The sequence below is a fragment of the Thermothelomyces thermophilus genome, chromosome 3 (assembly GCF_000226095.1).
Source record: "Thermothelomyces thermophilus ATCC 42464 chromosome 3, complete sequence".
In the NCBI taxonomy this organism is placed as follows: Eukaryota; Fungi; Ascomycota; class Sordariomycetes; order Sordariales; family Chaetomiaceae; genus Thermothelomyces; species Thermothelomyces thermophilus.
In genome coordinates, this window is record NC_016474.1 from 3,090,863 (window position 1) to 3,117,640 (window position 26,778).

At 58.8% G+C, this 26,778-nt stretch overlaps 7 protein-coding genes across 7 annotated transcripts; 6 read left to right on the forward strand and 1 right to left on the reverse strand.

The window, feature by feature from the left end:
- Positions 1-4,093: 4,093 nt before the first annotated feature.
- MYCTH_2304820 (uncharacterized protein) lies at positions 4,094-8,256 on the forward strand. The gene is made up of 5 exons (XM_003663154.1): positions 4,094-4,445; positions 4,640-4,999; positions 5,058-5,754; positions 5,839-6,798; positions 6,859-8,256. The coding sequence occupies exons 1-5, from the start codon at positions 4,199-4,201 to the stop codon at positions 8,096-8,098; spliced, it is 3,504 nt and encodes a 1,167-aa protein (XP_003663202.1). The 5' UTR covers positions 4,094-4,198; the 3' UTR covers positions 8,099-8,256.
- Positions 8,257-10,480: 2,224 nt separating this feature from the next.
- MYCTH_2304823 (uncharacterized protein) lies at positions 10,481-12,873 on the forward strand. The gene is made up of 3 exons (XM_003663155.1): positions 10,481-10,920; positions 10,999-11,129; positions 11,217-12,873. Exons 1-3 carry the CDS (start codon positions 10,709-10,711, stop codon positions 12,776-12,778), a joined length of 1,905 nt encoding a protein of 634 aa, XP_003663203.1. The 5' UTR covers positions 10,481-10,708; the 3' UTR covers positions 12,779-12,873.
- Positions 12,874-12,883: 10 nt separating this feature from the next.
- On the reverse strand, positions 12,884-14,970 carry MYCTH_2304826 (uncharacterized protein). The gene is made up of 5 exons (XM_003663156.1): positions 14,954-14,970; positions 14,526-14,899; positions 13,939-14,428; positions 13,273-13,847; positions 12,884-13,149 (listed from the first exon to the last, which is right to left on the reverse strand). Exons 2-5 carry the CDS (start codon positions 14,581-14,583, stop codon positions 12,989-12,991), a joined length of 1,284 nt encoding a protein of 427 aa, XP_003663204.1. The 5' UTR covers positions 14,584-14,899; positions 14,954-14,970; the 3' UTR covers positions 12,884-12,988.
- A 443-nt stretch (positions 14,971-15,413) lies between these two features.
- Positions 15,414-17,059, forward strand: MYCTH_2304829 (uncharacterized protein). The gene is made up of 8 exons (XM_003663157.1): positions 15,414-15,626; positions 15,704-15,714; positions 16,128-16,159; positions 16,216-16,251; positions 16,355-16,369; positions 16,422-16,453; positions 16,574-16,623; positions 16,685-17,059. The coding sequence occupies exons 1-8, from the start codon at positions 15,588-15,590 to the stop codon at positions 16,746-16,748; spliced, it is 279 nt and encodes a 92-aa protein (XP_003663205.1). The 5' UTR covers positions 15,414-15,587; the 3' UTR covers positions 16,749-17,059.
- A 1,381-nt stretch (positions 17,060-18,440) lies between these two features.
- MYCTH_2304831 (uncharacterized protein) lies at positions 18,441-20,638 on the forward strand. Its single transcript, XM_003663158.1, has 2 exons — positions 18,441-18,847; positions 18,926-20,638. The coding sequence occupies exons 1-2, from the start codon at positions 18,532-18,534 to the stop codon at positions 20,521-20,523; spliced, it is 1,914 nt and encodes a 637-aa protein (XP_003663206.1). The 5' UTR covers positions 18,441-18,531; the 3' UTR covers positions 20,524-20,638.
- A 2,433-nt stretch (positions 20,639-23,071) lies between these two features.
- Positions 23,072-24,748, forward strand: MYCTH_2304836 (uncharacterized protein). The gene is made up of 2 exons (XM_003663159.1): positions 23,072-24,098; positions 24,220-24,748. Exons 1-2 carry the CDS (start codon positions 23,331-23,333, stop codon positions 24,514-24,516), a joined length of 1,065 nt encoding a protein of 354 aa, XP_003663207.1. The 5' UTR covers positions 23,072-23,330; the 3' UTR covers positions 24,517-24,748.
- A 441-nt stretch (positions 24,749-25,189) lies between these two features.
- MYCTH_2304838 (uncharacterized protein) lies at positions 25,190-25,437 on the forward strand. Its single transcript, XM_003663160.1, has one exon. It carries the CDS (start codon positions 25,228-25,230, stop codon positions 25,393-25,395), a length of 168 nt encoding a protein of 55 aa, XP_003663208.1. The 5' UTR covers positions 25,190-25,227; the 3' UTR covers positions 25,396-25,437.
- Positions 25,438-26,778: the final 1,341 nt, after the last annotated feature.

Genomic DNA, 26,778 nt, shown 5'->3' on the forward strand with positions numbered 1-26,778 from the left:
TCTTGCTCCAAACGGACGGTTCGTAACGTCCGCTGCCCAGGGCCAAAGCATGAGCTCCGCTCTTACACTAGCACTGCAGCTGCAACTAGGGTTACCCGTACTTGAAGAAACATGGTCCACGGAAGACGGATTGCGTACCGCCTCCGGCTCATGCGTGTAAAGGCGTTGAGCACATCCGAATAACGCAGTCGAGCTGGACTTTGTTGTCATTCAGAGGCTTCGAAGGCCCTTTTCGGATTCGCGACTGTCAAACACGCTGTTATTGAACTCGGTGTCCCTTCTCCCAATCGAGAGGAATGTCTCGCTAACGCTGGTCCATGAGCCGGGCGTTTGCACTTGAGAACTGTTGATGAGCTATGGGTCCACGGGAAAAAGTATCCCGCCATCCTGAACCCCCGAACGGACGTTACGTATCTTTGACAACGAGGGTGTCGGGTTGGGAGTCAGGGTGCTGCTGCTGCTGCTGCTGCTGCTGCTTTGTGGCAGCGATGCCCATATCCCGACGAGATTTCGCGCTTACCCTGGAGTTGTCGTCCGACACTCGCGTTCCCAGGCCGCTTCTGCGAGCCGCCTTTTGGTTACACGGTGGATGTATTGGCCAATCCAGATTGCAGGCGACGGATCCATCTGCGCGCCTTCCCTCCTTCGCTTCACGAGAGAGCGGGGACGGATTCCGATTCGGCCCAGGAACCTCGCCTGCCTGAGCCCTTTTGGCGAAGGACCTTGGCAAAGCTTCCTTACTGCATGCCACTGCGTGTGTGGTGCACTCGTACTCATTGCCCTGTATGTATGTACACTACACTCGGCACACTTCGATGCGCGATAACCTCTCAACATATGCGCCTGACGCGAGATGGTCGGGATAATGAGCCAACAGGTGGTAAGCAGCAACCTAGGGCTCATTTTAGTCTCCAGTCAGAACTGGCCGCTCTGTCAAGAGCCTAGTTCACCGCAGGAAACAGCCGGTGCTGTTTCCGTGCCTCTGCGGAGTATTAGCAGTACGAAATGGCAACTGCTGATCCAGTATCAAGGAAGGAACTGGCCCCGTGGGGGAAGCGCAGGGGATATTCGGTCCCTTCCGTGGAAGGGGCTGTGGACACACAAGATAACCCAGCTTACATAGTACACTACCGTACTACAGGGAAAGAGTCGCCGGCAATGGAAGTCCCAAACTCACTGGCTACACTTGCCTTGAGCTATCGGTAAGATGGGAGTTTTCTTCAGCTCTTTTCGCGTCTCGGGCTTTCCTTTCTTTGTAAGGTACCAGAAAAGGAAGCAATTAGTGATGAAGTACCAGATATGCCCTCGAAACCTCGGAGAAAGGATGGTTCGGTTGGTTAGCGTTGCCCGTTCGCGGGTCCTGCATCGCTAGGCCCTCCACCAAGATCGAGCTTGGGACTGAATAGGTTCGTCTATTGCATTGCGCACGGACGATGCAGGCTTGTTAAACTGTGGTCAACCCGCATCTGCGTTGATTTCGGAGTAGAAAGCCGATGGACGAAAATTTGCTTGGATCGAGGTTCGGTGACGGCCAAAATGATCATCTTTACGATAGTAACCAGTCGTGAGCAGTGCTTCGAGAAACGGGAGTATTGCCTGCAGTGTGTGCGCTCAATGGATACTCGAGGACAATGTCGGCACTGCCAGTAACTAACGACCGCATACGGGTATATATATACTGCGCGATCCTTGTTATGTTTGGTCAGTATTTACGGGTACGCTGCGGGAAACTGTCAGCTGGTGAATCCAGCTAGACGGTCTCCCGAGGCTGGACTGCTGAACGCCCAAACGGAATGATATTCTTCCAGTAAAGGAACGCCCAAATCGACAAGGGTCCGTGTGATTCTCGGGGGCTTCGAGAAATCTGGAATTGAAACTGCCCATCCCAAACACGTACCTGGTATGTGCTGCATTAGGCGAAGGAAGGCTGACTGACAGTCTAGATCGTTTCTATTTGCTTGTTCTCGCAGCCGCCCATCTTCAGAGGCTGTCCTTGGTCGCTCCTTCCCGCTCTTGGACTCGGAGGAATTTCGTGAAGCTGTCCTTTTCTCGGAAACCCACGTTTCTTCTGGTGGCAAACCGGTAACTTTGAGGCTAGCGCAATCCGTGGAAGGCAAGGATAAACCGCACTGAATGAGATACATGAATTAGGGTCCAACGCCACGTGCGACAGCTCAACCTTTTTAGACGTGGGCTTTTGAGCATCAGATGAGCACGACCAAGGGGCAAGGAAGGTCGTGATTTCTCTTTCCTTTAATGATTTACGGAACTTTATAGTCCCTCGTGGAGATATATCATCCACTTCGCCCCTGCACAACCTTCTGGAGTGCAGAGTAGTGTTACACTGCTTTCATATGATTACCATGATATTAGTTCGTAGCCTTCAGATATGGACAGAATCAAGCCGACAACTTGAAAAAATCGGCGTTTCCGCCGCTCAGGAACTGTCGAGATGACCCGCCTGGGCATGCAAGAAAATCTGAGGCCTGATCACTTCCTCACCCCCCTCACCCCGGCCAATTGCATCGACGTGCCTTTACAAGAAGGTAGTACGGGGGAGAGGCACGGACGCATCCGTTCGGCGTAGAGAACAGTGTCAAATTTCCTCGGCCTCGACGCTCTGGACGGAGTGTCCTGGACACCGGAGTAGCTATAGAGCAGCGGACATGGACACAGGGATTTGAAACGGTCGCAAACGAACAGGCAGTAATCACCGTATCCACGTCCGAACCGTGTATGTAAGTATGTAGGTATGTAGCACCGTGAAGCGGCGACGGACGGCGCCGGCGTGGATTCCTTGACGCCTGGGGCTGCCGTGCCGAGAAAAGGGGAGGAAAACGGCAAACAAAATAACGTTTACCGTTTCCCGGCGCGCAGCCAGCGCCAGGGCGCCTCTGGCCCCACCATTTTTTTTTCTGCCATCCAGGGCCAATAATTACAACCCCTGCAACCTGAATCAGTATCAGAGGCTGTTGCAGCCCCTGTTCGGGCCCGGTAATTCAGGTACCTTGTCGGGCATTCTCTGTTGACCTAGCAAGCGACCCAGACAACCCCACCACGGCAGCAACTCCTGAGCTGCCAGCAGGGGACCAGGCAGATAATCGGGTACCTACCAGAGTAGTCGTTAGTGTACTCCGTACTATGTAATGTAATGTACCCTTTCCACGTTTCTCCTATTTGGCTCATCCCAGTAGCCAGCCACGAGAGGACCCGCCACTTCGCAGCTTCCCCCCTCTTGTTGCGTGATGCTGCAGGAACGCGACGGCTGTGCCCTTAGTTCGGCATCGCCTTGTAATATCTTCTCCTATATGGCTCCATCTTTTACCTTCTGACCACTCGCATTCTCTCCAGGCGACCTTTTGCCGTTCCATTTCCCAACGACGGCCTCCGGATGTTGCAGCCCTCTTGCTTCTGCGAAGCGCTGCGACCAAGGGCAAGCTCCGCCAAGATTCGGCTCTGAGGAATTGATGATCGAACGCCGCGCAACTAGCAGCTGCATCGAATAGTGAACGCAGTTTTCTTCATCGTGCGGGATCCCCCTCAAGCTACGCTTTCATACTGCAGACTAAAACCACGACGCTCGCGTCGTCCTTCCCCAGCAACAGCGATAACTCCTTTCACGGGCGAATTCTTGGTCCGAACACCAGTCGAGCTCTTGTGCCACCCCCCTTGTTCCCGACGCACGACGCCCACGCCGCAATCTCCAGCGCACGCCCACCCGAGCAAAATAAGAAAAAGGAGAAGGAAGACACCCGCCGCTCTGGGGGTCCTCCAACACCAATTGCAGACGCAGAGACAAGAGGCCCTACTGCGATCCAACCTTTGGACGCCTTGCTTTTGCTTGCTTCAAGTTTGCGCAACAATGCCCCGCCCCCTTCCCTTGGATCGACGCTCGCATTGTTGATACCGCCCCTGAAACACGGCCCTTCGGCGTTGACCTAAGGATTTGTGCCACGCCCCCAGCGCGGGACGGGAGCAAGCGATACATTAGCTTTATGGTCTGCGACAACCCACGCCTACAGTATCAAGAGATCTCCGGGGTCATAGTTACGACGAGACAACCCGTGCGCCGCCCGCGAGTACTTCCACGATAGGCGAAGCGAGGTGCGCATGCTTGCGCCTAGATAGCGGTTCGGAGAACCTAAGCGAACCCAGACCGATTACAGCCCGGGAAGTCGGCCAAACGCACGATCCCCACATGTTCAACAGATCCCACAGATCTCGCAGCAGCAAGACCCCGGGTTTTGCAAACGATCAGGAAAGGAAGGCGCCTGGTATTCACCGGTCATTGCTTGCCGAGCTAGGGTTCGCCAGCTCTGACTCGTCGACGGTACGGTCTGCAAGCCGTAGCACGTGGAGGACCGACCTGGAACGACCGACTTACGACTACGCCAGCAGCATCGCTTCTGCACGCTCCTACGGCGCTCCGTCATACGCGAATAAGAGTAGGTCTTGCAGCTCTGCACTCCCTCGTTTGGCTGCGTCTGGTGACTGGATCTTGAATCATTCCGGCGGAACTTTTCCGCAGCCTCTCGCTGTACCTACTCCGTGTAACGCAGGCCAGACGAGGGTATTGATACTGAAGAACTGCACGTCTGCATCCAAGACAGATGGCTAATTCGTGGTGCGGAGCAACTAGGCCCCTCTATTACGTCTGGAAACCTCGGTTCGCCGTCCTTGTCGGACCGATCCATCGCTTCAGTTGGATTACGCGAGAACCGTTTGAGATCCCCATCGGCGGTGCATAACACAATGACTTCCGCAGATCGAAGTCGCCCACGCCGAGAGCGTACCTTCGTTGGGAGCGAGTGCGCTGTCTGCGAGGAGCCTCTCGAACACACGCTTCGTGGTGAAAGGATATTGCAGTTCTCTTGCGCCCACGTATCACACGAGGCATGTTTCTACGAGTTCATCCGAGACTTTGACGGACAGTATTGCCCAACCTGCAATGCCCCGCTGCATCTAGATACCAGCCGTGGAGGAAATGTCCTGGACATAGGTGAGCCGGCCCGCGGGCTCATGCTCTTTCTGGACAAGGCTGACAAGCGGACGACCAGAGAAACTAAGTAGCATGGTGCGCGCGGCCTCTGTGAATGACACGCGGTCACAAGCTACGCCCACACCGACGCCATCCCACTGGGACGACCAACAGGGCCGGCCACACAGCCGGGGCTCGGGGGCTCGCCCTGGCGCCGGGGTCCACGGTGTCATGCGAGAGGGGCTGGCGAGAGGGGGCGCGCGTGACGGTCGCGAGAGCCGCGACGCCCCGTCATCAGAGCACCGCTACCATGGGCAGAGACACGTGCGGAGCGATAGCGAGGCGACCGGCGTAGCCTCCTCGGGGGGATACCCCGAGACGACGCAAAGCGGGCCGCCGCGACGGCACGACTACGACGTGCAAGCGATGGAGACATCGCTGTCCAGTCCGCGATCCATTACCCGAAATCCCATCCCGCCACCGACTGTGACAGTCCGCTCCGAGTTTCCCACAATCAGCAGATCACGGCAGCAGCAGACCCTCACCTGCCTCGTCACCGTTGAGGTACCTGATAACAAATGGAGGCCCGATCCGGAAGACCTGCAAATCGCACCACCACCCCCAGCAGCGCCGAAGCCGGAAGAAGCGATACGTGCGCCATCCCCTGCGCAGAGCGCCCCGCGATTCTACCCTTATGAGTCTCCCGAGGTGCTGGCTGAGATGACGGAGAACCTACGAAACCGGGTTGATAACTGGCATGGCCTGGACTTCAGCAGGTAAGTGAAGAGCGACGATAGGTACAATCCCAGGGTTTGGGATTCCTGCAGTGAAGCAACATGCAAGAGCTGACGGCGTACCAGGTTCGGGAAGCTCCGCCTATACGGCACCCTCCGCGTGGGCAAAGACAAGGTCTCCTGGCAGGAGTTGGAGTGTTACCTGTTTGCGGAAATGCTCATCTGCGTCAAAGAGAAGAAGCATGCCCACGCGCCGCAGGGGCAGTGGGGAGACGATTCTGCCCCGCGCAAAACGACCCGCTGCACGTTGAAAGGCTCTATCCTTATCAAGAAACACCTCAACGAGGTGACAGAGACCGGCAGTGTTGACGAGAACATCCTGACTCTCAGTCTGTCGGTTGCCGAACTGCCCCAGTTCCACCTCAGATTCGAGAACCGTAACCAGCTCAAGTTATGGCAGCAAGCCCTCCTTGATCTCAACGCGGTTGAGACCTCGCCGGTACGCAGCCCAGACTACGACCGCGGGGAGTTCTCCGAACCGGATGAGGACGAATGGAACCGAACGTCTGGGTCCAGCAGGCCGCAGCGGGTGTCGTCGCTGGCTTCGTCGTGGGGAGGTGCCAAGTCTGCTACGACCGCTCCGACCGAGTACACAAACTTTACCCGGAGCCCGTTACTGCCGTCGATTCACGTGCCCGTGGACGTCGTGGTGGTGGTACCCATTTCGGCGTCCATGCAGGGCGTGAAGATCAACCTCGTTCGTGATGCTCTCCGCTTCATGGTGCAAGCTCTTGGAGAACGTGACCGCATGGGCTTGGTGACGTTCGGGTCATCGAATGGTGGCGTTCCCATCGTCGGAATGACTACCAAGGCGTGGGCCGGCTGGAGCAACGTGCTCAGCTCGATCAAGCCGGTTGGCCAGAAGAGCCACCGCGCAGACGTTGTCGAAGGCGCCAACGTGGCCATGGATCTGCTCATGAACCGCAAGTACAACAATCCCATTGCTACGATCATGCTCATCAGCGACGCGTCAACCTCCGACGCCGACAGCGTCGACTTCGTCGTGTCACGGGCAGAAGCGGCAAAGTATGTTTTCCCCCCCCTCACAATCGCGAGCCGCATGCGGTGTTCGGCTAACAAAACTAGAATCACCATCCACTCCTTTGGCCTGGGCATGACCCACAAGCCGGATACCATGATCGAGCTCTCAACGAGAACCAAGGCGTCATATACTTACGTCAAGGATTGGATGATGCTCCGGGAGTGCCTTGCCGGCTGTCTCGGTGCCATGCAGACGCTGTCACATCAGAACGCCAAGCTCAAGCTCCGGCTACCGGAAGGCTCACCAGCTAAGTTCCACAAGATCAGCGGCGCACTTCAGATCACCAAACGGGCCACGGGCCGTGACGCGGAGGCATCCCTTGGCGACCTCCGCTTCGGTGACAAGCGAGACGTTCTTGTGCAACTGGTGATTATGCCGGACACCTCGTCTCAGGAACAACTACCACAGGATCCCTGGGACAACATCGTGTCAGGGTTGGAAGCCCTGGGCGGTTCGGTGGACCAGGATGAGCAAAGGGTGGCCTCAGTCGAGGAGGTGCCGCTGATTCAAGCGGAGATCACCTGGGGCGACATCCTGCGGGACGGTACATCGCAGCACACGCGGCCCAGCCTGCTGGCCATCACCATGCTCCCTGCCTCAAACTCGAAGAAGCCATGGGGCAACAGCCCGCCAATCCCTCCACACCCGCATATCGTGCAAAGGCGGATGGAGCTTCTGACATCCGACATGCTGACCCGCGCATTAACGCTGGTCAGCAGGGGACAGCACGACCGCGCGCACACGCTCCTGAACGAAACACGGTCCATCCTCAAGGGGCTCGGCAAGGGTGGTCTTCCGCCCGTCCCTCCGGCTTCTTCCAACAAGTCGCAGCCGTCAACCCCCCACCCGGGCGCCGAGGGATCGCCGTCTGTTGCGGGGACCCCAGACAGGAAGAACTCGCCCTCACCAACTTTGGCGAACCAAAGCTCGGGTGGTGCAGGGCTCCCGACGCCGTTGATATCACGCAGCCGGTCCAACGACGGGCTCGGCCTTGGCGGCATGGGCGGCTCGACCGGCATCGATGCAACCACCGTCGCGGCGCTCGACGCAGAACTCGAATCGAGCCTCGAATGGATCAACCACCCGGCCGTGTTTGGGCGCGACAGCCGCAAGGCGGTGCTGCAGGCCATCGGCGTCATCAGCTCGCAGCGCGCCTTCACGTTCCGCACGCCCATCGAGAGCTTGTGGGCGGGTCGTATCGCCGGCGTCAAGAGACTTACCGAGAAGAGCCGCGAGTGGAGAGAGGAAGGGGGCGGCGAAGGCGGGATCGTGGAGGAAGCGTAAACAGGCGTTGGTCGGGTGGCCCAGATATCCCCCCCCCCCCCCCGCGGGTCCACGATCCGGTCTGTCTTGTACGATGAGGGATTCCGGGCGACCCATTCTCCTCACCATCATTTCCTCATATGGCCCGCGGCAGGCAAGACGTGCAGTGTCTCCAATTGGGAGTTGCGCCGCATTGGCTCCAATGAATTGCCTTAGCGGCGCCGCTCGATCATGAATTTCCAGGCCTCCCAAAACCGACCGCGCATCTCAATTACGGGCCAGCACCATTTGGTTTACCCTTTCCTCCGTTGGCCTCCCCCACACACCGCCGTTTACCATGCATTCAGCGGATTTCCACCAATTCGACGCTCGAGTGGATCGACGCTCCCTCGCTGAGGGGGGGGGGGGGGGGCGTAAACGGAAAAACCAATCTTTAAGGCCCAAAGATACTTCAGCAAGGGGTTCTTTGGGTAATTTTTTTCTCATTATCCCGATGTCCGTCTTTTTCTTTTCTTTTCTTTTTCTCTTGGGACTAGCTATTTATCTTTTTGTTGGCTAGAGTTGGGTTTTTACCGGCTGGCTTATGCCACGCCGGACCGCGTTGGGAGATACCATTCTGCTTCTATCTTAACCTGTTTTCGTTGATCAACTTACCTCGTCGTTGGCAACTGCCTCCGTACGTTGCCTTCGCCCTTCATGTCATCGGCGGCCTCAAAACCCGGCACAACACCGATTGTTGACACATTTACATTTTCATTAAATTTTCTTCATTGCGTCCTATCCTCTTTCGCTTTGTTCCTTTTTTTTCATGCTTTGTTTCTTGTTCCGCCCTTTTGTGTACAACCGGTAGTTGGGGCAGCGGGCGGCTTGTCTGTTTGGGTTGGAAAATGTGGTTGGTCGAAGAGTACCTGAGGGGAGTGGATAAAAGGAAGGCATAGCCTTGTGCTGTACGGCAAGGGGAAAAGCAGGGAATGGGATGAAGGTATTGGACGGGAGGGAAGGGGATTGGGCTGGTATAGTTATCCGCGTGTGGTGATGCTTCTGTGATGGGGCGAGGTGGTGGAGTCTTGGAGCAATTGTCAACTCTCAGAATTTTTACACGGCGCCGTCTGTACATCAATCAAAGCAGACGTGTCATGGAATCTGAACAACTGGCTGTGGTGACCTTACCAAACACACTTTATACGCCTCTTCGTTGTCCAGAGTCAGCCGAGAGAGCACATCCTTGCGGGCGACCAGGAGAGGGATTGCGGAACGGCCCGCAGTCCGGCCTCGGCATCATCTGACACTTGTGATCCGGTTGATCTTCGTGTGTGGGCTCCGATACTTAATTGAGGACGCGACACGCCATGGCACGGTAAACGTAAGCACCGCGCTGGCCGGCATTTTGAACGGTATTCGTATTGTGTTGCCTGTCGCCGCAGATAGCGGATTCCGCACTAGCTTCTACACCGTACGCAGCCGCTGGCTACTCTGGTTGTGTTGGCGCAGGGCATGTCAGATCGGGACGATCAGCTCCCAATCCGGGGCTGGGCGCCGGAGGAGCCATGTCTCATCACAAGCCGGAATGCAGCGGAATTTTGTGCCGCAACTGGCGAGTGATTTTGGTGAGAAAAGTGGGCTTTTTGCGGCAGGCAGCGGGTCTTGGTCCTCCCAGACCCCACAAGGTGTCAGCTTATCAGATCATGTTGATAATCTTGAACCAATAGCTAGCGGCGACCTCGGGACCACTGCTCAATGAACCCTGCGGGTCCCGCTCGACCAGCTGTCATAAGCGAGCATGCGTCCCTGGAATCCGCCCTACTTTGGCTGCCCGAATGAGGGGGGGTGGGTTCGCGTTGGGCAGGTGGCCAGCCGCTCCATCCCATGGGAAAGAGCGCGCTCGGCGCCTCGATCAGGTAGGAGGCACCTTGACATGTTGTGTAACGAACTCGAAGGTTACTACTTCATTGTACTTGAGTAGGCCCTCCCCAACTTCTCAAACATCATCCATCTACAACGTTAAAGCGTTCTTCCTCACCGAACCGGCTTTGCAAGGTTATTCCTTTTTTTTTTTTTTTTTGAAATCTCTTTTCTTTCTGATTCAAAACTGCCCATCGCTCAGGACACGCGGTTACTGGACGGGAAGGACCTGAAATTCTCGCATCCAATCCGCATCGTTTCGGGCGTGGGGAGGAGGGAGGTAAGCCCAGGGCAGGCAACCGAAGGGGGTTGGCTCATCAGCCGAGTTGAGTCAAATACTCCGTACCTTACCTAGTTAATAATACCACAGCCCCCTGGTCGGACAACCGCCCATATTACACGCGCCACTCTCTCCAGCCTTGCACTTTCTTTCTTGCGGCGGGTGATCTCAGGGGTGTCTTTTCTGATCGCAGTTCCCACCTCCCACCTCTCTCTCTCTCTCTCTCTCCTTTTTTGAAGAGAAAAAAAAAACCCTAGAAGAAAAGAAACAAACAACCCTCGACTTGCCCGGGAACACTCGCCTGGAAACTCAACCCGCAAACACATGGGGACGAGAGGCTCTGCCAATCAGGGAACCTTGAGCAGCAGAGCGCGAGAGCTGCGAATGCCCGGCTGGACGCGGCCTTAACAAAAAGGGGGCTCTTCCTGCATGTGCAAAACCGGCGGACCATGGCCGCAGCCGGCGACCATGACGCCCGGGCATTGCTCATCCCCGGCCACTGTGATGTCCGCGGATACGGCGCCGTGACGGACGTCCAGGGCGGCTCGGGAGGTATGGGCACTGCTGAGGACAGCGAGCCCGATGTTCAGGACGGAGTGAGGCGCATCGAGGCCGTCGCCCGGACATGGTCGAGATGGGGGCTGATGGTCGCCTACATGAGGTTCGTTGGCCGGAGTTTCTCTCTTCTTCGGCAGGAGACGACCTGCTTTGTGACCCGCCGCTGACACGGTAACATCAGCATCTTCCTTATGGCTTTCACCATCTCGCTGGAGGGCCAGGTCACATACTCCCTTGCCGCGTTTGCGGTCAGCTCGTTCAACAATCATTCCCTGCTGTCGACCGTCTATGTCGTTCAGGGGGTTGTCAACGGTATGTTCCCCCCTCCCCCTTCTCCCCGAACAGTCAAGAGCTCGAGGCCATCGTCACTTCTCGCTGACCCCAAAAACAAATAAACAGCCGTCATCAAACCGCCCATGGCGAAGCTTGCAGACGTGTTCGGCCGCCTCGAGGCCTTCTGCATGTCCATCGTCCTCTGCGTGCTGGGCTACATCCAGATGGCCGCCTCTCAGAACGTCCAGACCTACGCTTCCGCCCAGATCTTGTACTCGGCCGGCTCGACGGGGCTCCAGATCTTACAGCAAGTTTTCATCGCCGACACCAGCGACTTCTTGAACCGCGCCCTCCTTTCCAGCCTGCCCGACAGCCCCTTTCTCGTCACCGTGTGGATCGGTCCCGCCATCGCCGCCGCCATCCTGGCCCACTCGACCTGGCGCGTGGGCTACGCCATCTGGGCCGTCATCCTTCCCGTCGCCTTCCTCCCGCTCGCTCTCAGCCTATTTCTGAACGTGCGGAAAGCCGAGCGGATGGGTCTGCTTAGCAAGAAGCAGCCCCGGGCTGCCGCCGCCGCCGCCGACGGCGAGACCCCACGAGCCGCCGCGAAACGGCTCTTTCGCGACCTTGACGTGGGCGGGACGCTCCTCCTCTCCGGCGGCCTCTCCCTCATCCTCATCCCGCTGACGCTAATCTCGCGCTCGCCCTCCGGATGGCACGACCCTAAGCTCCTCCTCATGATCCTGACGGGCATCGTCCTCCTCGTACTCTTCCCTTTCTGGGAAGCCCGCGCTCCGCACCCGCTGCTCCCGCTCCAGCTCCTCAGATCCCGCACCTTCTGCGCCGGCTGCGCCCTCGGCTTCTTCTATTTCGCCGTCTTTTACATCGCGGTGCAGCCCTACTTCTACTCGTACCTCCTCGTGGCCCTCAACCTGCCCGTCTCACAGGCGGGGCCCATCACCCAGACCTTTTCCTTCGCCTCGACGATCGCCGCACTGGTCGCCTCCCTCCTCATCCGCCGCATGTCGGTCCCGCGACCGCGCCCCTTCATCCTTGCCGGCGCCGCCGTCTACACCGTCGCCATCACTGTCCTCCTCCACACCCGCACCCGCGCGGCATCCGTCATCTCGCTCTTCGCCGCACAGACCGGCCTCGGCGCCGGAGCGGGACTGATGCACGTCGCCACCCAGTTGGTCGTGCAAAGGGCCGCCACCGACGTGGCTGCCGGGCCCGAGGCGGCCCACGGCCACCCTCACCACCGCCGTCACGGACACGCGCCACAGCAGCGGCATGTCGGCGTCGCCACGGCCGCCTTCTTGACGCTGGTCCAGGTTGGCGCCGCCGTCGGCGCTGCCGTCTCGGGCGCCGTCTGGGGCCGCCTGGTCCCGGGCAAGCTGCACGCCTACCTACCCGAGGAGGCCAAGGGGGAGGCGAAGCGGATCTACTCGAGCGTCGTCGTCGCCTGCAGCTACGCGTGGGGCAGCCCGGAGAGGGAGGCCATCGCGCGATCGTACCAGGAGACCATCACGGTGCTGTTGTGGGTGGCGCTGGTGGTGTGTGGGCCGGTGCTGGCGATGGCGAGCCTGGTGCGCGATCTGAGGTTGGATGATGACGCTCTAAAGGATGAGGGGATTTGCGAGGCGGACGGCCAGAGGACGCTGAGCCAGGTATCGGGGATCGGGAGGTAAAAGGGAGGAAAGGGGAGGAAAGGGGAGGAAAGGGGGAAAGAAGGGCGGACAACGGGGGGTTGAGCCCCGTTTATTTTTGTGTTTTTGTGAGCATACACACATATATGGTTTAGACATGGGTTTTGGATAGAGCAAGCGATCATGGAATGATAGATACCCATAGTAAGATTCACACTAGTATTACATAACATGGGATGTTCTTCTATTTATTTAGTAATCCTCCAACCGCTTTGTCTCGAAGCGGAACCCACCCCGAGACAGCCGATCGATCAATGGCTGCCCCAGACACGCAGCCGTGTACACGCCACCCGGCAGATCAACATCCTCCTCCAGCAACGTCGACGCGGCCTCTGCCAACAAGATTCCCGTCACTGTACTCGAAAGTTAGCAGATCCGGCTTTTTTTTTCGTCCCGGTGTCTCACGGGACGACACAGCGCGCCCAAATCCCCGTGACCGCCAAAACTTGAAAGATAAAGGGGAAAAAAAAACTTACAATAATACGTGCCCCCCCTGAACTCGGCCCTGCAGATGGCCCTCTCGCCGGCGCCGCCGTCGCGCCGCCCGATGCCGCGGTACTCGATCTCGTCGCGGCTGGCGACCTCGGGGTCGGGGCCCTGGCCGGGCGGGGTGACGAAGCGCAGGGCGAGGCGGCGCAGCCAGGGGGTGAGCATGACGAGGCCGAGGAGCACGAGGCCGTAGTGGATCGCGATGCCGGTCAGCCAGTTGCGCGGGCGCAGGTACTCGCGGAAGGAGAAGCGGTCGCCGTAGGCCTGCGCCCGCCGCGACGGCGTCGTCGCCAGCAGGCCCCACGTCCGCTGGACCGCCGCCGCGTCCGTGCTCCCCGCCGGCGACGTCGTCAGCGTCCCCAGCGACGGCACCGTCACGAGGCCCGTCAGCCGCGTCAGCAGCGAGGGACGCGGGCGCCGCGCCCGTGCGGGCGGCGGCGGCGGCGGCGGCGCCCCCGCGGGCAGGAGCGCGTACGGCGCGTAGGCAGCTCGTAGCTCGCTCAGCGTGAAGTTTTCGAAAATGGTGAGCACGGTCGTCAGGGTGCCTCCCGAGGGTGCGGATCTATTATGGAAATGAGAATGAGAAAGAGAGAGGGAGAGAGAAAGGGGTTAGACTGGGGGGGGACGAGGGGGCTGATGATGATTGGCTTTACCTGAGGTTGTGGACAGACACGGTCACGTCCGCGGTCGGGGAGCCGAACTCGTTGCGGATGAAGGAGGCGAGCGACCAGGTGACGAGGTCCGGAGGGGCGGACTCGATGCCGATCTGGGGGAACATGAGGGCGCCGGTCCGCCGGGCGGTCTCCTCGTACTTTTTGATCATCCTGGCGACGAAGGGGACCTCGCCCGTCACGTCGAGGTAGTGAGTGCCATTCTCGGCGCAGGCCTTGAAGGCGTGCTCGCCCAGTTTACCATAGGGCCCGACGGTGGTGGCGAGGACAAAGGTCTTCCTGGCGAGGCCGGCGAGGTCCTCGTCCGTCAGCCTGCAGATCTCGACGGCCGGCTGCACGCGGTCCGGGTTGAGCCTCTTGCACTCGGCGACCACCTCCTCGAGCTTGGACTGGGAGCGCCCCGCCACTGCCCACTTGAGGTCGGTGGGCAGATGCGTCGTGATGTACTGGGCTGCATACTTGCCCGTGTAACCTTTTGTTTGGCTCCCAGTCAGTTCCACACTTCAACCCTCGCCTGCTCCCGTCGATGCCCGATCAGGGAGGGCGGCCGACACGGCGCAGCCACTCACCAGTCGCACCAAAGAGCACAAGGTCGTATTGGCGGCCGTGTTGTTGTTTGGCAGGCATTGCGTAGGAAGGAAGCTGAGGTGAGACGGGGTTCCACCCTATCTTTGGTTTTGGGGGGGGGGATGGAGAGCTATCCAGAAAAGCGCAAAGACCAATCCAGAGTAAATAATCCGTAGTTCTAAATCCAAGATAAGTTCAGGCAATTGTTTGGTAACAGGCCCCTGTCAAGGAACGGTCTTGGTTATGGTGTACGTATGGATGCACTGCAAAACAGAGAGCACTGAATAGTAGATAAGAATCAAGCGTATACTGTTGAGAGAGGGGAAAATTGGGAGTGTGATTGCCGCCCTTGATTTTTTTTTTTTTTTTTTGCCTGCTGTTTTCCTGAACTTAGTAAGTACTCCGTAGCGTTTGTCCATACTGTACATACATACATACATACACGGAATAATTACTCCGTAGTGTGCATCATTGGCAGGGCTCTGTCGATCCCAGGCGGACCGAGGTCCAGGCTCGAAGTCTTCCAAACATGAGCTTGCCCAAAACTAGTGTACTGCAGTACTGGAGCAAGAAACCAACGCCGAGGGGTATTGCCGCAACTCTCCTTCGCGCTGTTTTCGTGGTCGGCGGGTTAGAACATCTACGTGCCCTTGGTCAAAGGCTGCAGGTGTGCATGTGGGCCATCAGAAACCACGGCGGGCAGTCCCTGCGCGCAGCAGTACGAAGGTAGCTCAGGTCGAAGAATGCCCTCGGAGTATCCGTACCAGTTGTGTACCGAAAGTTAGTGAAAACGCTCCATTTCGTTGGTGCAATCTACTACGTCAGGGAAGTGGTCCCGCATTCTTAAGAGCTTTGCCTGGCCTCCCCTCCAAGCTGCTGCCCCGCCCCGCTTTTCCTGTGGCAGTCTCCTCGGGAAAACCGTTCTGCCAGATCCCGCGATTTGCAGGCCCCGGCCCGCACACCAGAAAATTACAGTGCACATTTCTCAAAATCGTCGACGCCCGCCAACACCCAGCGAGTTGCCCATTTGAAGATCACGTCCAGCACCCTTCAAATCAGTCAAGATGTCCAAGCGCACGAAGAAGGTCGGCATCTCCGGCAAGGTAAGTAACCGACCAACCCTCAAAATTTTATCTCGTGGTTTTTGTTTTTCAGGACTCCGCTGATGCTGGAAAACCAGTACGGCACAAGGTTCGTGATTCCGAATTTCTTTGCGTTGGCTCCCGATGCGCCCTCGACGAGATTGCCACCCCCGAAAACACCGGTCGATCCTTTGAATGGCGTATTCCGTGGAGGAAAGGCCTCCAGCATGAACGTTGAGGCCGCTTTAGCCGACGAGTCGCTGCGCAGATTGTGTCGCTTGGAAAAGCGGGAGGCCCGTGAATCAGCCAACCACTCGGTTCGCAGCACTACCAGAGTGTTGGGACCAGAGTGTTTCTTTGCCTGAGATTTGACGGAAGGGGAAGGGCTCAACTAGCCCTCTCGGGCTCGTCGTGTTTGTTCTGGAATTTAAGCCCAGGACAGCCAGACCACCGATCAGGGACATCTCGTCGAGGGCGCTGCAAGTGATCCGGACAGGAATGCCGTGCTAACTCTATGTTCAGATACGGTGCCTCGCTCCGTAAGCTGGTGAAGAGTAAGTTCCATCATCAACGAGCGCCGGTTTAGTACCGTTCACTGACTATTCCACAGAGCAGGAAGTTTCTCAGCACGCCAAGTATACTTGCAGTATGTACCCCGAGAGAGAAGAGGACCCGCGACGTCTGGGAAGAATAGGGGATATGCACGTTTCCTTGACCACACATACTGACGCTCGCCTCTTTCTGTTCAGCATTCTGCGGCAAGAGTGAGTTCTCCGTTGCCCACCGAGCACAGAGCTTTGAGCTAACTGACATCAGACACCGTTCGCCGGACGGCTGTTGGCATCTGGGTATGTTCCTTGCCCGTGATCTCGCCCGGGTTCATCGCTTCGCGAATAACGCGAAGCATTGGTGGCGCTGGCAGCCAGCAACAACCGCTGATCCGTTCATGGCTAACTGGACCTTGACAGAACTGCAAGTCCTGCAAGAAGACCATGGCTGGCGGTGCTTACACTGTTGCGTGAGTAACCCTGTGCGAGGCCTCCCGATCGGTCTGATAGGAGTCTGACCGCCAATCCTAGTACCCCTGCTGCCGCTGCTATGCGGTCAACTCTCCGCCGTCTCCGCGAAATCAACGAGGCTTAGACAAGATTTGGGCGTGTTTTTGCTTTCGGGTTTGGTGTCATGGCAAAGGACAACGGAGGCTCTGCGGTATACTTCCAGCCGTTGGGTACGGCGGGTCGATCAATGACAATTCTTTGAGCAACGACAAGGCAACGTTCTCGGGTCACGATGTCACGTTTGTTGATGCGGGCGAGAACCGAACCGGCACCGAGGTCCCCCATTACAACAATAGCCGGGGAAAGGCCGCCATGGTCGCCGGATTTCAGACTTCGCAGTTGTCAAATGACCATGACACTTCTCATTGGCCGCGTATTCGGCGGCGTCCTCTGTGTCCTTGGTGAAAATGCGTTGTGCCGACGATGAATCTTGGTCCCCACGTAACTTGGCCCAGTACGCCACGTCAGTCACAGTCTGGACAGGAATTCAGACATTGTTGGATTTGCGCTAGCTCAGAGATGTGTACCTGCGCAGTCACGGCCACATCCTCACGCAGGGGCACGGCCTAACTGTGACTACCTAGGTACGTTTGTTTCGGGTGCGAGACGGGGTCTCTGACCGATTGAAAATCACGGATTGCCGGTACAGTACCTGACAGTACGCTAGGCACGGCGGCTAGCCCATAGGCACGCTGTGCAAAAGAGCATGACGGAATCAGATGGTCAGTGTCGGCTTGGCAGGCAGCCTGGCGGAAACCGTCTCTGGTCTGCCAAACTCCCGATTTGGATGGGTACGAGGGGCCGAGCCGGAAGTTCGCTTCGACAATGCACACTAAAGTACGGATTAGTCTACTCTCCCCGCTCGATATCCTTGATGCTCCGGGTGATGCGAGCTCTTTCCGTTCGGAATCGGTCGCATTCGGGCGTCGAATCCTGACGAGTTTTTCAACCCAAAATCGATATGATTCTTTTTTTGTAAAACGACAGCGGAATAAAGGATCGGCGAGCACGCGTTTAGATACTGGATGAGCCCGGAGGAGGCTTGTTGTGCATGTAATTCGTATCTACTACATACGTACGGAAATCAGGTAGCGTGATAGGCCCAGGCAGGTGGGCAGGTAAGTATGTATGTATGTATGTACTTGGTAGGCACGCCTGCTCTTGCCGGCAAGTCCAATTGTGCTCTCGCTCTCCGTTTCCCGTCTCGCCTCGAGGAACCGGGGACGTGATCGCCAATTCTCGGGTACACCGACACAGTCTCCCACGTTGCCATCAGCATGCCATCAAGTGTTTGAGAATGAAATCTCCCGTCCTCCGTTCGGGCGGTTTGTCCTGCCACATCCTACCCCCACCTTGTCTTGAGGGAAAGGGGAAAGAGTCAGTCAGCTGGCCCCAGAGACCTTACCGAGTATTGCACGCCAGGCTCGGTGCTGCCAATTGCTACTTTGCACTGTGAGCGACTGGTGATTGGCTGGCGGCCCAAGCTTGCGCTAACAACACGGGACGACGCAAAAGGTCGAGGCACCTCTCTGGCATGCGCTGCTCTTTCTCCCCTTCCCTCACTTCTGGTTTCTTAACGAGGTGTGCTTCCTGCTGCACCCCCAATGGTCCACGCTCCCGTCATCCCGCCGACGCTTAACGCAGAGCGCTGCATCCACCACTCACTTATTGTTAGAGACATCCTAAAGGCACCACCACCACACCAGACAACAGCAAACCCCGAGACCAAAAATCAGCACGCATTATCGGCACATTTGCAATTCCAGGACAAACTCACTCACCGACGCCGAAAATAAAGGATTCAAAGAAATACCCTAGTTTCAGAGCGGTTTTGGCACCCTCGAGTCTCGCTCGGCCCGCCGTCAGCCATGGCTGATCAGTGCATTGTCTGTCTGGAGCCCCTGGACGTCGAGGCCAGCGCCAACCCGGCCCCGTTAGCACCTGCGGAACAGCAGGTGCTCAAAGACTACCACCAACGCCATGCCACCGAGGATGCAGATGCACTCGCCAAACCGAACCAAGAAAGCGGGTCAGAGAACTCCAACCATGAGAACGTAGCCAAAATCGAGGTTTGCGGCCACATGCTGCACGACGCTTGTCTGCGGGAGTGGACCGAAAAGGCAAACAGCTGCCCCATCTGCCGCCAGACGTTCCATACCGTCACCGTGTATGACAGAGTTGGAGGTAAGTTTCGCCACCCCGACGCCAACCCTCGCCGGTTCTTGGGGAATTAGGCTCCGAACTGACACGCACGGCCCGCAGGCAAGCAACTATCCATCCGTAAAGTCGAGGACAAGAAGCAGGCACCTGTGGTGCCCGAATACGACCCACGAGAATGGATGGAAGAGCTGGTCGAACAGCCAGAGCTCCCCGGCCGGCATTGTCCCGTGTGCAACTCGGCCGGGGACGAGGAGGTGCTCCTCCTCTGCGACGGCTGCGATGCGGCCTACCACACCCACTGCATCGACCTCGACGAAGTCCCGAGGGGTCCGTGGTTCTGCATGGAGTGCGAGCACGCCCTCGGCCCGGACGTTTTGCAGCCCATCGACAACATCCCTAGCCGGGACGGTGGCTTCCAGGGGCGGAGCTACTACTTCCCCCGCACCCAGGCGAGCATGCGCCGTGCGAGGCAACGAGCCCAGTCGGACGAGTGGCAGGGGGCTTGGGGCCGCATTACCGGCCGTGTCTGGGACGCGCTGGAGCTTGACCTCGACTACGAGGACGAGGAGGACCCGTCGGTCTTTGAGAGCCTGCAGCGCTCTCGCCAATTACGCGAGCGGGAACGGGAGGAACACGAGCGCTGGCAGCAGCGCCTGAACATCGCCGCCCGCCTGGGTGCGAGAGACGCTTTCCTGAACAACATGACGCGTCGGGTCGAGCGCCCACAACCAGACCCGCCGACTCGCGAGGAACGGCTCGCCTGGGGCGCATTGGAGAAGGCCAGAGACATGGAGTCTCGAAAACGCAAGTCGCGCTCGGCCACGGCCGAGCCGAGCGAGGAGCCGCATCACGAGCCCGAGAGAAAGCTGAAGCGGCCGCGCACGAGACGGTTGCCACCCACAAATGGCGAGTCGTCGTCGTCTGCCGCTCGCGACGCGGGGCCGTCAGACCGCCAATCGCGACAAGCCCAGCAGCAAGGCGGCTCCTCGTCGTCGCAGGCACCGGAGGCGCCGCCTTCGTTCTTGTCTTCGCTGCTCAAGGAGGTCGAGATGAGCACGCCGTCAGACGAAGAGACGTTGATGCAAATGTTTGGGCCGATCCCGGGCGTTAATGACGCCCCATCCCCGGCGCATAGCCACGGGGCGGCCACGCCGCCGCCGAACCGCGCAAGCTCGCCCGTGATGACGCTCAGCTCACACATCGCGCCCCTGTACGCATCACCCTCTTACACTCCGACCAGGGGTCTGTCGTTGGACACGGCGGAGAGCTCCCGCTCGTCGTCGCCCAAGAGGACAACGGCCCGACGAGAGGCCCAGTCCTCGCCCGACAATAGCGACTCGGAGCACCGGGGCCGCAGACCGCGCCAGCCCGTCCGGCACGGGCCGCTGGAGCTCCGGCAGCCACAGCCCCGACGAACGCATAACGGGGACCTGCCCCGGTCGCACAACACATCGCCCGCGCGGAGTTCGCTCCCTCTGGAGCTGAAAGAGAGCATCAGCAAGATTGTGCGGGGCGCGCTAAAGCCGCATTGGCGCTCCAAGCAGCTGACGGCCGAGCAGTACGAGACCATCAACCGCGACATCTCCCGGAAGATCTACGAAGAGGTAAAGGAGCCGGAAATCAGTGAGGATATGCAGCAAGCCTGGGAGAGGATGGCGACGCAGGAGGTCGCCCGCGCGGTTGCCTCTCTCAAGGCTTAGGGATTCGAGAGAGGGCGTCGACGTATCCCCGTGATGAACCAACGACAGTTTATTGTGGAACACAGCACACGTAGCATGATTTTATGACACATGGCCAACGATACTAAAAGGCTGGATGGGGGGTTGACGGCTGACCATCACGGCGGGGAGTTTCTCATCTTGCATAGGCCTTGGGCTGGCGGCGTTTCAGGGCAGCATTGGGACGGATCTGTTTATCGGTGCAAAGGGAGATGATGGGGATCTTGTTAGGATACCCAGGGACAAGTTCTGGATGGTCGAAACGGGCGCGGGCGGGTTTCCAAGGGGGTGGCATCAGCGATCTGTTCTTTTTATTGGAGTTTTATATTCCTGCTGCTTTCTGTTTTGCGATTGGGGAGGGCCCGGGGGGTTGGGTTGTTGGCGATTGGAGTTTTTGAGCACTTGAGGTTAGCTTAGCTACTTGATAAACATGCATATTGGCAGGTATAAAAATGGTCACCTTTTTTTTTTTTTTTTTTTTTTTGGGGGGGGGGGGGGGGTGGGGGGGGTTCACAATTACGAACAGCCATGGATGAACAGCCATGGATGGTGGTCGCCGGTAGTCGCGTCGTGTACAATACACATATATGTACAATTACAATTGGTTAAAGAGGAATGTGTCTGATGGGCAGTTGACCGTCGTCCTGGTATCCTGGATCTCTTGAATGAAAAATCTGAACTTTGCCCTGCCACTTCTACCAACCTTTGGTCACAGTTCCCAAGAGGAGAGAGATTGGGCATGTGTTCCCCAAGCTTTGCTCTGACAGATTTTCTCCGGACTCCTCGGCCAGCCACTTAGCAGTGGATCATTGTCGGAAGAGCGGCATAAGAACACTCGTGGTCGTGCATACGACCACTTTATATGGCTCGGGAGTTTGAAACGTATGAAAGCAAGGTGCGTTAGCATCCAGGGTCGTCCATTGTCAAGAAGTCCTCTTGAAAGAGTCCATCAACGGCATTGTCTATAGCCCCTTTCTTGTCATTCTGGTGGAGGCTTGACGTGGTGGTCCCGAGTATCCTTAGTCTGGTTCGGCTCGAGAACAAGACACGCAGAATCCAGCTCAAGTTTCGTAGCATGTGAGGTCAAGGAAGAAATGTGTGTTGCTGCCGGGAGGGCCCCCTTCTCGTGGGTGAGCCGTCATTGTCGGCCGGGTCATGAGGGTCGTGGAAAGTCTAATATCCGCACTGCGGTCTGAACCCTCAAAGGAACCGGTGATCTTGTGCCATGGCTGGCTCTCATCGGCCACGCATGACAATGAACTCCGCGCTGTAGTAGCTTCTGCTCGTTGCACATCGAGAGGGAGGGGGGGGGGGGGAGGTCATATAAGGGCTTCTTTCTGATGGCCTCGGTTCTGGAGCATACTCCCCTGCACGTCCCCTCTTGGTCGCCCATGACGAGCAGTCTCCCCTTGGCGAGGGTATGACCTGACCGGAAAACCATAGGACACAGAGAGCCACAGCAGGAAGAAGGAAAAACCGAGCCGGATATGAGTTTCCCAGAGTCGCAGTTCGCCTCGCGCAGCCGGAGGGGGCGGCGGCGCGTAAAGATCACCGTCCAAGAGTTCCGAGGCGAAGGGCCGGGCTTCGAGATGTGCATCTGCAGAGTGTGTGGTCCCTGCTACCGGGACGCGGAAAGGAACTGTAGGTGGTGTAAGCAGTGCATCAACAGGGAGTGCTGGTGGAAGCACGAGAAGAAGGGGCTGCTGGAGAGGTTCTTCGGCTGGCTGTCGGGACGGGGAGGGAAGAGCGATGACCGGGGCGAGAGCACGGTGTATTACGTGGGAAGACGGGAGGACGGGCGATAATTGATTCGAACGAGGGCGACAACCAGGACCGTGAGACGCAGGCTTTGGGGGCGGGGCGGCTGGGCTGGGCCGGGCCACCTGAGTCTGCTGCTGCCGCCCAGGTTTACAAGTTATCCGTACTTTAGCACAAAGTTCCCGCTCGATCAAGGGAGAGGAGAGGGGAAGGGCTGGGCCCACCCCTGTTGCTTGCTCCATTGAACCTAAGAATGAAAGTCATGGAAATCTAGTCGCCGCGCGACTTGGGTTGTGCGTATGGTTGGTTTGTATGGAGTGGTAGAGTCTCGTCTCTCTGCGATCCGAGCCGATGAGAGGTGAGGATATTCTCATTTGATCCTCGCCCGGCTCAGGAAATGCATGTTTGCAGCAACTATCTAACAGCAACCCGGTAGGAGTAAGCCTCTCGGCGCAGGCACCGCTAGCGAATTAGCCGCATTCTCCCTCTGGGCACCGGAAATGGTCAGGACGTTTTGGGAGTGAGAAACAGTCTTGATGATAAGGATTGGTGCCGTGGGGAGAAGAAAAGGAGAAGAAAGGTAAATTCTGGATAACTTGACGAGTCGCCAAAATTAACCCTAGCAGCTGGGAGGTGGCACGTGCATTGCTCGACAAAATACGGCAGGCGGTGTGCTTCTCTACAGTAACTATATCCAGGCGCTGGAGAAAAGTGGGTCAGGATCCCGGCAAGGAAAAAGTTCACGGTTCGCTGCCGCTCCATATCGAGACTCTACAGCTGACCCGCGTTTTTGGCGTCCGGCCAGAGAGTCACAAACCACACACACCACCACGACCATGATGTCGGCGCCGGGAAGAGGGGCGGCTCTTCTAAGGAGTAAGCTGGCAAATTGCCCTCGCCGTCGGCGACCCCAATTGGAAAGAAATAACAACACAACTAACCTCTTCCCTCCTGCTCCTCCCCCGTTCCGTCCCCCTCTAGGCTCGCGGCGAATCTGCACTCAATGTGCTCGCACGGCATCGCGGCCCAGGATGACAGCAACAGCCTGCCGGACGCCCGTCGTCCTTCCCCTGGCCGCCCGCCGCTGCTATGCTACCGAACCAGTCACTCCTGCCGAATCATCACAACAGCCCGCCCCCACCACCGCCACACCTCCGCCCCCGGTATCAACACCAACAACGACGACGACGACGACAACAACAACAACGACGACGGCAAACACGACGCCCTCGACGGCCTCGGACCCGACCCACTACCGCATCAAGTCGTCCCTCATCCTGAGCCGCCCGCCGCTCCTGACGCGGGAAGAGACGCCGTTCGAGTCGGCCTTCTACCTGTACCAGAAGCGGCTCAACGAGCGGCTGACGGCGCCCTTCCGGCGCGAGTTCTACTTCAAGAAGGACACGGCCGGCGACCTCGACTTCCGCATCAAGCTCAAGGAGCGCCGCGGGGTGCCGGCCAAGGACATCGGCCGGTACAACCCGCGCGGCCGCACCGCGTGGAACGACGAGGTCCTGGTCGGCTCCACCACGTCGGACCCGGACGTCGTCCGCGAGAAGCTGCTGGCCGACGCCGTCGTCACCGTCAGCGAGGACGGCGAGCCCCTCGCCCCCGAGGAGCGCGTCCCCGTCGAGCGGCCCATGCCCCGCCGCTCCGAGGCCGACGAGAAGGCCGACGTCCGCCGCCTCGACCGCGCCATGGACCGCACCCTCTACCTCGTCGTCAAGAGGGGCCAGGGCGACGACGCCGTCTGGGAGTTTCCCACGGGGCTCGTGCCCACCGACGAGGCCCTGCACGAGGTTTGTCTCCCTTGACCTTGTTGTTGTTGTTGTTGTTGTCGTCGGAGAGATTACTGACTCTGAGGACCCGTCCGTCCCCGACCCGGTTCGGGGTTTCTTTTTTTCTTTTCTTTCTCTCTAGACGGCCGCCCGCGTCCTGACCGAGTCTGCCGGCCCAAACATGAACACATGGATCGTCGGCCGCGTGCCCGTCGCCCACCACGTGGTCAAGCCCGTGCTGAGCGAGGACGGCGCCTCGGTCGTCAGGCGCGGCGAGAAGATCTTCTTCCTCAAGGGCCGCATCATGGCCGGCCAGGCCGACCTCACCGGCAACAAGCACGGCCTGACCGACTTCAAGTGGCTCACCAAGGAGGAGCTGCAGGGGGTCCTGGCCGAGGACTACTACCACAGCATCCGCGGCATGTTTGACCTGAGGTAGACGCGTCGGTGAAAAAGGAAATGAAGGGGAAGTGGAAGAGAAGGGGTGGGGGGGGGAGGAAGTGACAGAAGAAAGAAGGCGGAGTTGGCGGGGGGCATAGCAAGCGAGCCGCTTTCTCGCTCTGTTTGGTGTCTTGTAAACTAGAACTGTACGCTATGTATAAACTGGCCCCATATTTTATTTCTTCTCTCTCCGTTTTCTCATCCGTCGCTGATCTCAATGCAGTGCGATTTGTGTGCTCTAGCCTTCGCTGCGCGTTATGCATCTATCTAACAGCAACGGGGGCAACGGAGCAACTGGCAAGTTCATGGACAGAGAGAGACGCACTGACTGCTCGGCCAGCTAAAAAAAAAAGACACGATGAATCGAGTAGACGGGAGACAGGGAATGAAGAAAGTCAAAACCTTTTTTTTTTTCTTTTTGGCGACCTAAATAGCGAAGCAACCTGACCGCGATCATCATCATCATTAACATTCGTTCGTCAACAGACACCATCAATAGACCTATCCCTGCGCCCTGCGAGCCCGTCCACCCCTAGCCCGACGCTCCTCTTCCTCCTCCTCCTCCTCCTCCTCCTCTTCTTCTTCTTCCTCCTCCTCCCGCCGCAGCCTCTCTGCTCGCATCTCCCGATCCCGCTGATCCCGATCCCAGTCCCGACCCCAACCGCCGACCCGCAGCCGGCCAAGGTCCCTCGCCAGGTCCTCCCCGTCCATGCCGACCCGCGGCCGGGTGTACGCGTCCCCCGGGCGGACGAGCCTCACGCGGGAGCGCGGGGGCTCGCGAGGGACAGCAGCCGTGTGCGCATACGTGTGCGCGGGCGCGGGCATGCGCGTGGTGGTGGTGGTGGTGGTAGTAGTAGGAGGAGGAGGAGGCGCGTGACGGTATGTGCTGCGCGCCCCCCGTACGGGTACCCGACCGGCGGTAGGAGGAGGGGGATAAGACGGAGGAGGAGGAGGAGGAGGAGAAGGGGAAGGGCGGCGGGTGTGGCGGAGTCGGTCGAGGCCGGGGCTGTGGCTGCTGCTGCTGCTGCGGCGGCGGCGGCGGCGGCGGCCCCGAAGGCGCCACCTCTTCCCGGAGCGGCCACGATCATAGTAGGCGCTGCTTCTACCGCTTTCCATGCTGCTGTCCAAGTCGCTGTCGCGACCGTGATCCCGGCGGGGGTCATTGGGGCGGCGGCGGGTCCGGCTTCGGGCCTCCCTGCTGTCACGCCTGTCGAGACTCCGTGATCGGGGGCGACCACGTCCGCGGCTGTGGGAGCGGCCGTCTCTGTGGTGGTGGTAGTGGTAGTAGTGGTGGTGGAGGTGGTCACGGTGGCGGTCCCGACCCCGGTCTAGGCTACTGCTGCAGCTGCCGCTCCTGCCGCGGACCTTGTAATGACGGCGCCCCCTTTCCAACCTCCAGGAGCGGGAGCGGGAGCGAGAGCGAGATGAATGGCGGCGGCGCCGCCGCCGCGGCGTCCTCCCCTCACTGTCGGTTTCATCCGAATAATCATCATCATCACCATCATGATGGTCATCACCGTCGCTCTCACGACCACGTCCGCGCCCTCGGGCGGGATACCGTCTCTCTCGGTCCCTCTGAATCACCAACGGCACGTTTCTCGGTTGCCTGGCGGTGGCGCCGGCAGCGGCGGCGGGAGCACCACCGCTACCACCACCGGCAGCGGCGGCTACCACGCGCTCGGCCATGGCGGTGGCGTCTTTGTAGGCCCTGGCGTAGATCTCGCCGGGGTTGGCCGTACTTAATGCGGTCGCGCCAGCCGTCCCGTTTGAATGGTTCGGGTTTCCGCCTCCTGGGACACCACCAGGGTGACCTGTGCGGTTGTTCTTACCGTGGTCTACAACTACGGCTCCGGGAGCCGGCCCCGTGCCGGGGCCCCGTGGACCCGTGTTCATTGGCGGAGGGCGGATGGGCCCGGACGGGGGTTGTTGTTGCGCATGGGCGTGCCCTTGATTGGGTCCCGGAATGTTTTGGCCCTGCAAGTACTGGCCTGGCATCTGTCCTGGAGGGTTCAAACCGGCAATATGCGCTTGATCAGGATGCCTTTGCGGCGGCCGCGGCGGGAACTGGCCCGGCCCTTGGGTCGGCCCTCCTCTTGGACCGGTTGTGGTCTGGCCCTCGGCCGGAAGTGAGGGCGGCATGGGTGGCCTGGGCGGGACGGCGGCGATGGCGGCGGCGTTGTTCATGTTGCCCTGTCTCTGCGCATTCACCCCTGGACCCGGTACCGGGGCACGGGGTTGGGGAGGAGGCTCCTGGCCGGGC

What these genes read in the sequence shown, in the direction of transcription:
- MYCTH_2304820 (XM_003663154.1), top strand. Translation starts at nt 4,199, where the DNA reads ATGTTCAACAGATCCCACAGATCTCGCAGCAGCAAGACCCCGGGTTTT. An exon ending in AGGAAATGTCCTGGACATAG is followed by an intron (nt 5,000 to 5,057) that starts GTGAGCCGGCCC and finishes GCGGACGACCAG; the next exon opens with AGAAACTAAGTAGCATGGTG. An exon ending in TCACGGGCAGAAGCGGCAAA is followed by an intron (nt 6,799 to 6,858) that starts GTATGTTTTCCC and finishes TAACAAAACTAG; the next exon opens with AATCACCATCCACTCCTTTG.
- MYCTH_2304823 (XM_003663155.1), top strand. Translation starts at nt 10,709, where the DNA reads ATGGCCGCAGCCGGCGACCATGACGCCCGGGCATTGCTCATCCCCGGC. An exon ending in CTGATGGTCGCCTACATGAG is followed by an intron (nt 10,921 to 10,998) that starts GTTCGTTGGCCG and finishes CGGTAACATCAG; the next exon opens with CATCTTCCTTATGGCTTTCA. An exon ending in CGTTCAGGGGGTTGTCAACG is followed by an intron (nt 11,130 to 11,216) that starts GTATGTTCCCCC and finishes ACAAATAAACAG; the next exon opens with CCGTCATCAAACCGCCCATG.
- MYCTH_2304826 (XM_003663156.1), bottom strand. Translation starts at nt 14,583, where the DNA reads ATGCCTGCCAAACAACAACACGGCCGCCAATACGACCTTGTGCTCTTT. An exon ending in TGTGCTCTTTGGTGCGACTG is followed by an intron (nt 14,429 to 14,525) that starts GTGAGTGGCTGC and finishes GCCAAACAAAAG; the next exon opens with GTTACACGGGCAAGTATGCA. An exon ending in CAGGGGGGGCACGTATTATT is followed by an intron (nt 13,150 to 13,272) that starts GTAAGTTTTTTT and finishes TTTCGAGTACAG; the next exon opens with TGACGGGAATCTTGTTGGCA.
- MYCTH_2304829 (XM_003663157.1), top strand. Translation starts at nt 15,588, where the DNA reads ATGTCCAAGCGCACGAAGAAGGTCGGCATCTCCGGCAAG. An exon ending in GGACGGCTGTTGGCATCTGG is followed by an intron (nt 16,454 to 16,573) that starts GTATGTTCCTTG and finishes GGACCTTGACAG; the next exon opens with AACTGCAAGTCCTGCAAGAA. An exon ending in GGCGGTGCTTACACTGTTGC is followed by an intron (nt 16,624 to 16,684) that starts GTGAGTAACCCT and finishes CGCCAATCCTAG; the next exon opens with TACCCCTGCTGCCGCTGCTA.
- MYCTH_2304831 (XM_003663158.1), top strand. Translation starts at nt 18,532, where the DNA reads ATGGCTGATCAGTGCATTGTCTGTCTGGAGCCCCTGGACGTCGAGGCC. An exon ending in CGTGTATGACAGAGTTGGAG is followed by an intron (nt 18,848 to 18,925) that starts GTAAGTTTCGCC and finishes CACGGCCCGCAG; the next exon opens with GCAAGCAACTATCCATCCGT.
- MYCTH_2304836 (XM_003663159.1), top strand. Translation starts at nt 23,331, where the DNA reads ATGACAGCAACAGCCTGCCGGACGCCCGTCGTCCTTCCCCTGGCCGCC. An exon ending in CCGACGAGGCCCTGCACGAG is followed by an intron (nt 24,099 to 24,219) that starts GTTTGTCTCCCT and finishes CTTTCTCTCTAG; the next exon opens with ACGGCCGCCCGCGTCCTGAC.
- MYCTH_2304838 (XM_003663160.1), top strand. Translation starts at nt 25,228, where the DNA reads ATGCCGACCCGCGGCCGGGTGTACGCGTCCCCCGGGCGGACGAGCCTC.